Source organism: Morone saxatilis, unplaced genomic scaffold, assembly GCF_004916995.1.
Source record: "Morone saxatilis isolate NCDOM2014 unplaced genomic scaffold, NCSU_SB_2.0 Contig24, whole genome shotgun sequence".
NCBI lineage: Eukaryota > Metazoa > Chordata > Actinopteri > Moronidae > Morone > Morone saxatilis.
Window position 1 is genome coordinate 23,383,581 of NW_023339807.1, and position 13,543 is coordinate 23,397,123.

General features: G+C 40.6%; 2 protein-coding genes across 2 annotated transcripts in view; both read right to left on the bottom strand.

Annotated features, from left to right (window-relative positions):
* The window catches only part of LOC118335459 (protein yippee-like 3), a 3,916-nt gene extending 3,828 nt beyond the window's left edge, over window positions 1-88 (bottom strand). The window contains exon 1 of the mRNA XM_035671746.1: window positions 83-88. Coding sequence (XP_035527639.1) covers window positions 83-88 — 6 coding nt within the window. The remainder of the gene's footprint in view (window positions 1-82) is intronic.
* LOC118335591 (thrombospondin type-1 domain-containing protein 7A) overlaps window positions 1-13,543 on the bottom strand; it is a 146,876-nt gene that overhangs the window by 113,491 nt on the left and 19,842 nt on the right. The window lies entirely within an intron of this gene.

Here is a 13,543-nt window from a genome sequence, read left to right on the forward strand (position 1 = left end):
CAGTGGTCACAGGGGTAAGGCTTTCCTTGAGTGTGGATACGCTTATGTTGATTCAGCTGTCCTCCCTTTATACTCTTCTCACCTTCATCATGAGGTCTTTCTGAGTTTTTGCAGTTCTGTTTGTATAAAGCAAAAAAAAAAAAAAAAAGATGAGAAAATAATGACATCTGGAAATAAGAATAAGCTCGCATGGGATATGCAGTGGAACATGACACCAATGGTAATTATTACTGTGCACTCAAGACTGATATTGCTAGAGAAAAGCTTATACAAGCTGCTTTTAAGAAAGTCTATCAGCAGTTTCATTATTTCAGTGTTACGCTCAACTACAGTGAGATTCAAGTATTCCCTGACAGGCAGTTCCATCAAACCATGTGTTAGGACTGGAACGTTTTCATTTTTCTGCTTCAACAAAGCTTGGAATTACAGAACAATACAATTAAAATCATCTCATAATCCTGTAACAATCACCTTTAGCACCACGAAAGATGCCAGAGAGGTATTTCCCAAAATAAAAATACTGACATACAAACTGAGAGAACAGACCCACCCCAGATTTAACAGATGAAATATAAAAGACAGCTCGTAATAAAACACACAGACCTGGATAAAAGAAACTAGTTTTTACCTACCTTTTGTCTGCAAATACTGAAACCAAGTTAAAGCTGAAATCCATTATTTAGTTTGAGTGCAAAAATAGATTTCTAGTCAGCTGAATGGAAATATCCTCGAGGAACCCGGTAGTGTAATTGATAGCACAATAAAGTAGCTTTGGATGATGTTGATATTATGAAAACTACTTCCACACTGATCTATGTTTATGTTATTTTGCAGGGAGCAGCTTAAGACTTTGGTTGATATTGTTAGCCAGACAACTAGCAGGGTGCTAACCAGAGCTATAAGGCTGTAGCAGCTCATCGATAACGTCGGTAGATAAGTTAAACCACAGTAAACGTGTCAGTCTCAGACAAAACATCTGACCTTGTGAGGCAGCTGGACTCACAAGATCACAAAATCACACGAGAATCCATCTCGCCAGACTTCAAGCGATGCATTTGTGGCCAAATCACAGTAGTACCGGACCAATCAGCAAGGAACTAAGATGTTCTGATTGACCTGATTAACTTGCTTGACAATGTTATATGGTTTGCTGATCTGACTGGTTGAAGACAGATGAGGCTGTAGTGCACAAATTAAGGGATTAAGCACAAAGTATGTTTTGAAAGTGCCAGCCCTTTTCCAAACTGTTTCCGATGACAACTTCCCAAGAGTACACAGCCCCACTGGCAGTTCTGTGAGGCTGCACTCAAACACAGCGGTGCTTTGACCTAAGTGCAAACATCGGCATGCTAACATGCACACAATGACGAAGTTAACATGCTAAAGTTTAGCAGGTACAATGTTGTTGTCATGCTAGATAGCACTAACCACACAGTAGAGTTAAGGCTGATGGGAATATCATTTGTTTTGCAGGTAATGGTCATAAATCAAAATACTGGACAAATTAAAATTTGACCTAATGGAACGTTTTCCTAAATGATCCTGAGGGGAAGAAGAATGTCTGTACCAAATTTCAACAATCAACACAGTAATTAATAAGACATTTTACAAAAAAATTAAATAACAACCTCATGGTGACACTACAGGAACAGTCATTGGATGTCAGTCTGATTTATTCTCTGGGGACCATGAATGTCTGTACAAGATTTCGTGGCAATAGATCCAATAGTTGTTGTAATATTTTAGTCACTGCTGTCCGTAGAGCCACGCCGCTAGGATGGCTAAAAGCACATTCATCTTTTCAGTCTAAAGTTTAGCTGTTATCTGAAAGGTCATCCCTCTCTTTCTAATTGAGACATTGTAGAATCACCTAATTTATCTCCATGAAATTCTGGTTGACTTCTTCACCCAAAGGAAAGGATGAATATACCCCAAGAACAAAATAGAATGTGTTTCATTAACAGCAGTATGGAAAACTGTTCGTAGAAAGACCTAATATCAGTACCTGTCATCCTTATAGTTTTAATTTTTATTCTAAAGCTTGATAGTGCAGCTACATTGGTAAATGTGAATGCTGATATGTGAATATCCTACACAAGATTCTTTTGTAGTCTATTGTTATTCAAAATCATGGAGGCGTAGGAGTGGGAAGGTGACAATAAAATGTTTGAGACTTTTTTTTCTTATGAGCTTACACTGAATTTACACACATTTACAGAGTTGTCCACAACACGAAGGCTTTGAAAGTTTGTTTGCAATTTATTAAAATTCAAGAAAGGAACTGTGCTACATTCCTTTGTTTCAGTTAATTAAAGTCCTGGTGATGCAACATTGATGGAAAATTACCGCCTGTCAGGTTGTTAATTCATGAAGCAGCAGGGTTTCGTGTTTTACCAATCAGCTAAGCACACTGCCTTTAAGAAAGTAACGCTTCTAGGCCAGTTGCTTCTAAACTTATTGAGGTGCAGTCCCACTTTTCAGGGCCTACGGGGGATCCTTCTTGGACTCAGGATTCGGCAGCAGTAGGGAGGTGGGAGGTGTTGGACAGAGAACATGGATATCAGAGCCAAGCTTGATTCAAAGCACGCACACGTATGCACACACTCAAACATATTCACACACACGCACACACACATACACATGCGCACAGCAGGCCAAAGCAGACAGACTGTGATCGTACCACCACATCGACCCACCGCCTTCTGTTAGCTCTTTTTATGCTTGCCTTCATTTCATGTCACGCTCAAGTGTATGATGAAAACAGAGAATAAGAAGGTGAAATCAGGGTGAAATCTTTGAATTTCATTATCAAGCCTCCAAATTGCAATCAGAAACATTCTGTTTTGTTTCATCTCCGCTGCTTTTGATTGTCTTTGTTTTGCATTTACTTTGCAGAAATCTTCCTGCCAAATGGAGTATGAATAAATTTAACTTCACTTGGCTAAATTCCTCGCATGTGAAAAATAGGTCATATACAGCAAACAGATGCTGCATTTGAACTTCTGCATTCCCAAAGCTTAAAAGATATCTCTGTAATCTACGCACCCTGCACACCTGTACAATCCAACCAAACTAGAGGACAGATGCCATTGTGTGCAGAAAGGGTGTGCAGCGACAAGAGTGAACCTTCCACGACCCTCCTCACCTGTTCCTTCAGCAAAAATATAAAGTGTAATTTATTCATCGTGGAGACTAAGGGCAGGTAGAGGTAGATGCTGATCCCGTGGGTTATTCCTTTATAATGACTTTTTTTTGGGCAGGACAGTTCACACAGAGTTAACTGTGCTTCGTTGAGAGGAGTTTCTGCTGCTTGCACTCAGCAGAGTAATGAGACATTTCCAGCCATCTCAGCTACCAAATTGACAGCGTCACTGACTGGCGGTCCGCTGGGAGGTCTTGTTAGGATGTTGAGCTATAATTGCACAACATGTTGGCAGGGGGGGACATAAAGAGAAAGGGCAAGAAGGGATTTTATTATCTTGTGGCGGAGTTGCCAATACTTGAATGGATGGTAAAGCATGTGAGCATCTTTATTTTGTCATGTTATGGACGGTTATTCCTTTCAATCCTTTGAAGACGCAAACACAACTCTCGCCTTTGATACCTTTGAATAATAGGTTCCTTTTATTTTTCTTTGTCATCGCTCCTATCAAATTGTGAACCAGCCATGGGACAAATGATTGATTACTATAAAACCTGTCAGGCTTCCTCACTACCCACAGTTGTGTGAAGACTCCCAGAGCCAAGAATAGATCTAAAGACTGACAGCTGCCTCTCCCATAGGACACCAGCCTCTTGCTTGTGCTAATTTGTGCCAATGCCTACGCATGTGGAGGTGTGAGCATATAATACCAGAGAGGTTTGGGCACACTTGTCAGAATCAGTCAGTCTGCCATGATTGAGTGAAAAGAATAGGTTTCTGGTGCAGCTGCTGTTCACACGGCTCCATGTTTACTATGCAGCGTGTGTGCATCTTCGCATGTATATCATGGCTAAAACAGCGTACAGTACAGAAGCCTTTGTTCTGACGCTCAGTTTTGCATTCATAAGTTTATTGTAAGATACTGCCCTTCTATCTTATAGAATACAGTAGGGCACTCTCCGTGGGGGATCCCATAGATAAAGAAATGACATACAACCGGCTCAATGTTAACCACTGCAACTAAGAGGAAAACCTTTGAATAATTCATGGGAGCTACTGCATGCATCGTATGTGCCAAGGAATCGGAGATACTCCCACCGTGGCATCCCTGTGAGATAAAAGAAGCACAGGATATAGAGCATTGGTGTTATTGTCTGGGTTTCACAGAAGTGGTGAATAACTGTGGAGGCAGATGAAGGCCCTTCTCAGAGATGGGGTGAATTTGATCCAGCATACCTGAACGATTCTGCCAGCTGAAGGCGGACCCAACAATCCTACTGTGAACATTAGCGTTCAGCACAGGAAGCTCTCTCTCAAGTCAATTCAATTTAGTTAATTTAAGGAAACTCGAGCGGTGCCCTTGCTCACGACGTTACAGGCGTATATGTAGTGGTTAACCTTGCTAGCGAGGCTATTTCTGTTTTTGTATCAATGTGCAGCGGCTAAGACTGAAACAGCTTAACGGCAGGCAGGTGGCTAAAGATCAGTGGCTATCCTTACCACACGACACCGGGCTGACAAGTGGCGTCGCAACTAATCAAATCAAGAGGCAGAAATGAACACGGAGAGAGAGATGCCACCTGGATGTGACAGAAATAACTGGGGTGATGAGTGGAAGTGATGATGCTGTGATCTCAGTCTCAAGCCTTTCCATCCGGAGTATGAAGCCTAGATCCCAGTCTCTGCTCCTCTGACCCCCCTCTCACACCATCCCCACTTGTTAATTGGCTAGATAGGGGAGATTATAGAGCCCCTGGGAGACGGTTGCTAGGATATTGATGGCAGTCACAGGACAGACACGGCTCTGGACATTTCTTGCCCCTTTCGTGTAAAGGTCTTCCCATTCGAAGCATATTAATGGTTGCTTTTTTTTCTCCTTCTCTGTCACCACCCTTGAATTTGTCAAGGTGTTGAGAGATCATTAAATATAACGTGTATGTCAAAGAACAACTGCTGAATGTACTCACATAAAAATACACTTTTATCAGCATAAAACCTGAATTTGCTGAACACCACAACTGAAGGGAGAAAAATCAAGATCCATATTTAATACTAAACTGTACACAGCCTTTTAAAAGAAATCCTCCTGCGGCTTGTAATGCACCGTGAATGATCATATTCCTTTAAAGAGGAAATCTTCTAAAAAGCTCCCCAAAGACATAATTTACTGGAGGTAACAGATTGACCAGAGGGCAAATCAATAACAGCGAGTGACTGTTTGTACACTTCCGCACAAGCATAAATCTCTGTCCAACAACACAAAGTGCCAACGCGCAGTTACACAGCGGCAGGTTTAGTGTGCTTTCTTCGGAGCTACTCAACTGCATGAGTGGTGGGGAAGCTGCCATCACTTCCATATGGCAGCTACAGCCATGTGCTTGGACACATATGCTTACTGTAAGCCAGGGCAGAATGGGTTGGCTGTGAATATTTTCTTCTATTACTAATGTTTGCTGTCGGCATAAAAAAAGAAACACTGCCAATGCGTAAAAGGTCAACCAAACAATGAAGTGGAATTGTGAATTTGAAGCACTTAAATTAGTGAGGAAACAAGTATTTTACCCAGTGCATGTAAATATGCATGATATTTTAGGATTAAAGCTGCTCCTCAGGCATTATTTTGGTGCATCGTTAATTTATATGTTTCATTTGTGGGGTTATGAACTTTAAGTTTTTGCATTCGAGCAACTTAATCAGTGTTTTAATAATATTTCTGATAACTTGAAAGAGAAACCTCTACTGCTGATACAAGCTTTTACAGGTGATGTATTAACAAACTGACATACTGTAATATATATTCGGGCTGCTGCGTGACATCCGTTTCACCAGTCGCTGAGATTTCCAGCTTTAAAAACTCACTTCCCAGCATATGCTCTGTTTTAGAGGAAGAACTTTTCCAAAAAATAAAATAAAAAATTGGAGTCACTTCAAGTCACTTTCAAGTCCTCTTCCTGCTCACACTGTCAACAGTTGAGCGCTGGAGGATGGTGCCATGAACAAGCTTCTGGCATTACAAGACATTTCATTCTGAAGGAAGCAGATCAACGGAAGGAGGAAGAAGTGGGTTATTTTGCACGGTAATATTTTATGATTCTCTGTCCCCCCCTTACTGTTGCCCAATTGTACATTCATTGTGGCAATTAAATGCGGACATTAAAAGGTCGTGGCATTAAATCAATTCATTCAAACTTAATCTCTCTTTCACACACACAGGACTCAAAGTTCATCATTATAGCGACTATATCTGGTCAAATTACACTAAATTCACCCTCAGCAATACACCCGCCAAATTTGAAGTTAATCAGATGACCGGTTGTTGAGATATGCGAAGGACAGACATACATACAGACAGACAGAGATGCATTGCTTTATAGTTATAGATATTATTTAATCATAGACATTTTAACAGGTTCTACTTCTGGTAGCAGTTGTTGAGCTTGCTAGCTTAAGATAAAGGAGGCTAAGATAAAAAATGGCATTAAATACAAGTTATTTCCCAAATTATTGTTTAATTTATATATTTTCCAACATTTATCTTTATTATTATTATTTATTTATTCATTTATTCAATATTGAACACTTTGGAGCTCCATAGCTCAGAAACAGCAGATCTACACCTCTATCTCATCCAGGTGGTGAGTCCAAAAAACTCTGACTGTGATTTCTATCTCTCAAAGGATGGTCCAAACTGTCATCCGCGCCCTTTAAAATGTGGTCTTTATCACATTAGAAAAAGGTTTCCAGCCCAAATTGGCTTTTTGTCAGTAACAGAGGAATCAAACAGACTCAGGTAAAAAGTAGTCTTATACTACTGAAGGTGGTAGATACTACCTAACTGGTTATGTGTGTACCTCCAAGCCTAACTCGACATATATCAACACATTACAAACCAACATTGTCTATGTAGGATATCCTCAGAAACCATTAAAAAAAACAAATGTATAGAAAAATATACTAATATACATATAATATACTACTATACTAATATACTAATAATACTACAGTATGGTGAATTTTAAAATAAATATTGTGATTATGGCAAATAGACCACAATCCAAACCGTAAGTGTTAAGGAAATATTGTAGTTAAGGTTAATAACAAACTGGTTTCCCACACCTTCTTAAACATCAAATTCAAGGAGTATTCAAGGACTTTCCAGGCCAAATTCCCTCTAATTCGAGGACCCAGCACAGCATAGTTTAAGACATGGATCAAGGTTAATTGCTGTTACAGCACTGATAATTTTTATAATGAAAACTAGCAGGCTGTACAGAAGCACACAGAATTAAAAACAGAGAGAGGCTTAAATGTGTGAACACTCAGAAATCTCATAAAAAATCTAAATCAATAGCACCTTCTATTTCTGTTCTTGCACATAATGATTCAATTCAAGCCCTTTCAATGACAGATGCATTAAAAAAGGTTCAATGCCTTGATTTCTTGCCTCAAATTCACAAAAATTTTGATTTCACAAACCCGTAGGAACCTTTAAAAAAGTCAAAACACATTTGCAAGTCACTGGCATGAAAACTGACATGCTCACGCTGCATTAGGGACACACAACTTCCTGTACTGAACTAAATCGTCTAACATCGTCTTACTGGAAGTAATTCCTTGAGATAATGGGCTGAAAAACATACATACATATCACCAAGAAGACAATCGCCTTGGAAGAATGAATCAAATCTGACACTAAACTTACGCAGCTCACAAGAGGATACATTGTGATAGCTGATGCTGTCCTAATTGCCCTCCTATGACTCAGGATAACAATAATACAAATAGCAGATGTGTGCATATTGAGCCTTTCTTGTTAAAGTTATAACAAGGGACAACTTGTCTGAACAATAAAAATAAATACGGAGCAATCCAGGTGAGAAGACGTGACATTGAGCCTGATGGTGCACTAACCAGCATCTAGATTACGAGCTCGCTCTGGGACTTGCTATACCTGTACAGAGCATGCATTTCATCATGTGGCTCTCATCTGATCTTCCTTACTTACACCCTGTCTTCTCAGTCAGAGAAGAGATAACAAGAAGTGACATCACAAGGAATATCATTATGTATAAATGAGCCACCCACTGCCTCAGTTCCTTCCATAAATTAGCAGGCGAAAAAAGAACAAAGCTTTCAAGGAACAGCAATACGATATTAAAATCCTTCCTGCTTACTGCAATGTGAGAGGAGCTAATGGACTGCTCATAGCGAGCTGCAAGACGAGTATCACTGCCGGATAGATCAGGTAGAGCAGGAGGTCCAAGGTGAGGGAGAACACACGCACACTCACACATGCTGAGTGCTATGATCGCACCGGGGGGGCGGGGCATTCCCGCCACCAGGCACACGCCCACTTCGCACACCCATGCCGGTCAGGGCTATGAGTCGCACACCGTGAAGATGAGAGATAAATGAGCACACAACTCTCTGTTTCTGCCCTTTGATTTCACTGCTGTGCCGCTCCAGGTAAACATGAGAGGAGAGAGAGCAGAGATGGGGCCACTGAGCATGTGATCTCTCTCTCTCTCACACACACACACAAAGACAAGGACAGAGGGGAGATGGAAACTTTGAGCATTTGCACTTTCTTGCGTAATTTACACATGCATGCAAACACTTTCTCTCAGGCACACACACTCTTCTCCAACATCTATCCAAAGACAGGTTGGTTTGTGTGAGCCTCTGATATTAGGTTTCCTTACATGGATCCAAATCTTGAGAAAACAATCAAGGAGGACACTTGAACCCATTCTGTATTTGCAGCTTGATACACCATCATCATCAATAAAGACATAAATCTCTTTCCTCCTCCGCCCTGTTTGTCGTCAATCCTCAGTTGGCGTCAGCGGAGCGATCAAACAGTTTTCCCTCAGAGTCCGTGTAAGTGGAGACAACACAATCGGATTAAACACATACGAGATAATAGCTTCTCTGTAACTGTGATTGAACAAGCCGCCCGGGGAGCCAATCAATTCTCTCAACTTGAACCGGAAAAGTCTGTGCTTCGACTCATCTAACGCAGACACCTTTCCCTCTTCCTCGATCCAGTCGCAACATCTGGATCATAACACAGGGGAGGTTTAATCAGGGGCAAGCATCGGGACAGGAGGAGAGCGTGTGCTGAATCCATTAAATATGGATTAGAGTGATAATCGCCGGAGAGTGGGACATGAGGGCAGAGGGGTGTGGGAGTACAGCCAGGTGGGCGAGCTATGACATGAACCACAACAGGGGTAAAGAGAGAGAGAGAGAGAGAGAGTAAAGCATGGGTGTGGCAGCAGTGCCCTTTACATGCAGAATCAGTATTAGCATAAAGAAGGCTACAAGCTAACTTATGGCTCCATCTGTTCGAGAGCAAACGAGGGAGCAAAGGAGCAGGCAAATGTGAATGAATGCAGCGTCTGAGCTGATAGCAGCAGGAACGAGTGGGTGTTTGGGATTTGTTTGTTTGTGTCTGTGCGCCTGTACATGTAGCCCACAGAGGGCAATCGCTGTGACAACACTGTGCAATCTGGGAATAAATGTGGGTTAATGATGCTGCAGACCAGATGTGTTTCACTCACATGTTGGACTCCATGCAGATGCTACTGAAAAGTGAACGGCTACACCATGGCCGCATATTTTCACACTAAATATATTTACACTCAATGTGTAATTGATGTCTGTAATTACACAGGACTAGTAAGTGATCCAGCTATTTCAGACCAGTCTGATGGTGCTGCCTTGACAGCTGTGCATCAAATGTGTATTTTACTGACACATCAAAAGATTGCATTAAAACTGCAGCACAAAGCAAGTGTTGGATGTAGAATTCAATAAGATTCTCACAGATTTGCTGTCTGTATGCAGAAAATATGTAAATCTCTAAGTAGATTTGCATTTAGTTACCAAAAAAATCTATTCATATTTCAGGTTTTTGAGCCCCCCAACAAACCTTCAAGAGGGCTATATTAATGTCGGCGAGTGAGAAAATGAAATGCGATCCAAAAAGGCCGGATTGAATTAGAGCTGAAACACTTAGCTGATCAACTTTTTTCAATTCGATTAGTAGTTTCAGTCATTCATCATTTGCTGCCTCAAGCTACTCAAACGTGAGAATTTGTTGCTTTTCTTTTTCAAATAAACTGAACATTTTTGTGTCGAACAAAGAAGGAATTTGAAGATGCCATCTTAGATTCTGATGATTAAATGACCAATCCAAAAAATAATTGGCAGATTAACCTACAATGGAAGTAATCTGTCTCAAGCTGCAGCCCTACATCAAATAATACATCCATAACTATAAAGGTCAAAGACAATCTGAAAAGTTATCATATCAGGAGCTGAATGCTTTTATCCGCTATCATGACGTTTGTGAGGTTAACAGAAGAAATAAACTATGTTATAAAGCTACACAGCAGGAATGTGTTTCTTGCACATGTTGCATCAGCCAAAGCTTAACTGGATGCTGTTGCTGCAAATGTGTCAGATTCAGCTTCTTCGCAGGACAAAGAAACTGAATTGATAAAAACAGGAATTTAAACAACGACCATCCGTCAGTCTTGGCTGAAAACCAATAATAATAAAAAAATATATACAGAGACTTGATTCATAGTACGTTTGTAGAATCAAGGCTTTCGGGTGTAAAAGCTTTTCTGACGAAAGCCAACTCAGTCAAACTCCATATCTGAAAACGTTTTCTTTTGGATTCGGCAAAGAGTGTCCTGGTTTGGCCACCAGTGTGTAACGCTTCAAGCAGAGTTGTATTTTTTAAGCAACATCCTTGACAGAGTGTTCGTCACTCCAAAGAGTCACTTTCAAAGGCTCCCCAGTAGGTGGAGGATCAAAGCAACTCAATAGCTGCCCTGGACCATCATCTTAAACACCACGTTTCTTTCTGCAGAATCAAACACTACTCTGCAATCCTTCCCCCATACTCAGCAATGAGACTGAGCAAAGAAATGTGAAGGAATGATTGGGTGATGTGAGCTTCTGCTTTGATATTGGATTTGTAGAGAACATAAAGTAAAGCTATTTTCTTGTAAAGATAAGGGAAAAACGGCGCTTTGAACTATTATTGCTCATATTCTTTAGCTGATGTTGCTGTATTTACTCTGCTTGATATCTACAGTGAAAATAAAATTTGAGATTTTATATACCAAGACTGAATTGACAGAGAAACGATCAAACTTCACTGGTATGAAACAGTATTGCTCAAAGGCCAACGTGGTGTCTTTGAAGGATGTTTGATGATGGCAGTTTAAAAGTCAGCCGGTTCCTTCTGACAAGCAGGCTTTGACAGACGTATCAGGGTATACCGGCAATATCGCGGATAAATTGAACCTGACAGATGGAAATAAATTGCTGATGAAATTGAAGAGTGCTCTTCCCTCTCATCCTTAAAGTTGTGTAGGAAAACCCCGCCGCTGGCAATATATGATCAGCGTTAATAAAGAGAGGAGCTCTGACTTGATCAATCATAGCGTTTGGCAGCAGAGTACACCAAGGGAAGTCTTATTATTTCTCCCCCTTGAGTATGCTGCTCCATCCTGAGAGGATGCATTCATTTTCACAGTGGGTCTCTGTTGTCTCTGCTGCTCTCTTCCTCTTTCACACCCATTCAATCATCTCTATTCTCTTAGGCTTTTTCTCTCTCTTTCTTTTCCTCTAATATCCCTTCCACTTTCCCTTTATAAATAACTGTGTCCCATTGGGGTCAGTCCATACGTGAGAGGCATTGGGAAATCTACTCTGACAAGAGAGCATGATAGAGTCAAGCACCACTAAAGGTTAATACTGTCAATTTCCATGCTACAGAGTAAAGCCTTTGATGATAGCCTCTTTCCTTTTTATAGAGATGGTTGTTGCTGTTGAGAGGAATGGATGTCACCAGGAGTGGCTTGTCTCGTCTGAATCTTCCCCTCCGTTTCTCTGTTTCTCTGAAGAGTGATTAGCTGCAGTTATGAGGGGGGCAAATTGCTATGCTGGAGACCAATGTGAGAAACCTGTTAAAATAACTAATTAGGGTGTTCAAATGAAACAAAAGTGGAGGGAGTGTGAATCAAGTTGGGAAAGTTGTGATAATGTTTGAACTACTTTAAAAAACCTTTTAGGGGCTGTTTTTTCCTTTTTGCTTCCTCTTTGATTACACTTCACTTCAATCTCTTCCCTTCGTTTTTTCTGTTCTTTTGTATTTTCTATTCCTTTTTACATTTTGTATTTTCCTATGTGTGTGAAAGGTGTGCATGAGCTTTACCTCTTGTGTTGTGTGCAGTCTGTCCTCTTTCCTGGTCTCCATGGAGGAGAACGTGCCGTTTGGCAACACCTGAAAGTTGCTCGACGTCCTCCAGGATCCATAGAGTTCATGTATGTTTACAATATATCTATAATTCTGTGATCCTGAAGGTCCATACTGCAACTTTACTACAGTATATTGGTCTATTCTGTACACACAAAATCTATTGTCTGTGTCTATGTCCGTCCTGGAAACGGGATCCGTCCTCTGTTGCTTTCTGAGGTTTCTTCTACTCTTCCTGCTTTTCTCTTATTGGAATCGAGGCAGAAGGTATCATATGCTGTACAGATTGTGAACCCCCTTGAGGCATATTTGTGATACTGGGCTAAACACATACATACATAAATACATAAATACATAAATTAAAGAAATATTTATATATTTATTTTGCTTTATTCATGCAAGTCATGCCAGGCCAGTGGCAGCACAGACAGAACAAGAATAAAAACACATTATACAGCGATAATTTGGTGCTTAAAGAAAACCTGTTTCTCTGGATGTTGACAGAAACCATTAAAGAATAATGAATTAAAGGTGCACTGGCAGAAGTAAAACTCACTGAATTAGATTAAGAATGAACAGTGTCAACCTGAAAATGTCATGTCACGCTCTGATGATTCTGTCTGAGTTGAATGTCCCAATTAATTAGCTAGAAAACGCCATCATTTTTATCTTGAGATTGTACATGATTTCCTTAGTAAGTAAAGCCTTTCTTGTTTGCTTAGTGGCAAACGGGACGTAGTACGTTTATTCAAAAGAAATATCTGCAGCATCGACTCCTGCCTCATAACCGTTTGTCTTTAGTGGAGTGGTTTATACTCCGACAGAGGAGGTTACACAGCTATTGGCTATGATTGCGTGCGCTGTTTTTTCTGCATGGTCAAAAGACAGCACCGCCAAGCAGGCTTGCTAAAGGTCCTATCTACAGCCAGTGTTTGGTTTTATCTGTTCTGGGCTACTGTAGAAGCATGGCAGACTCTGTGGCTCTATTCGTAGATAAAAACATCTCATTCTAAGGTGAAAACACAACAATTCTTATTTTCAGGTGATTACACAGATACAGATAAAAAGTGCTTGCTCATGGTGGTACTGTTGGGTCTCTGTAATTGTTAAAAGGAGTTCGGTCT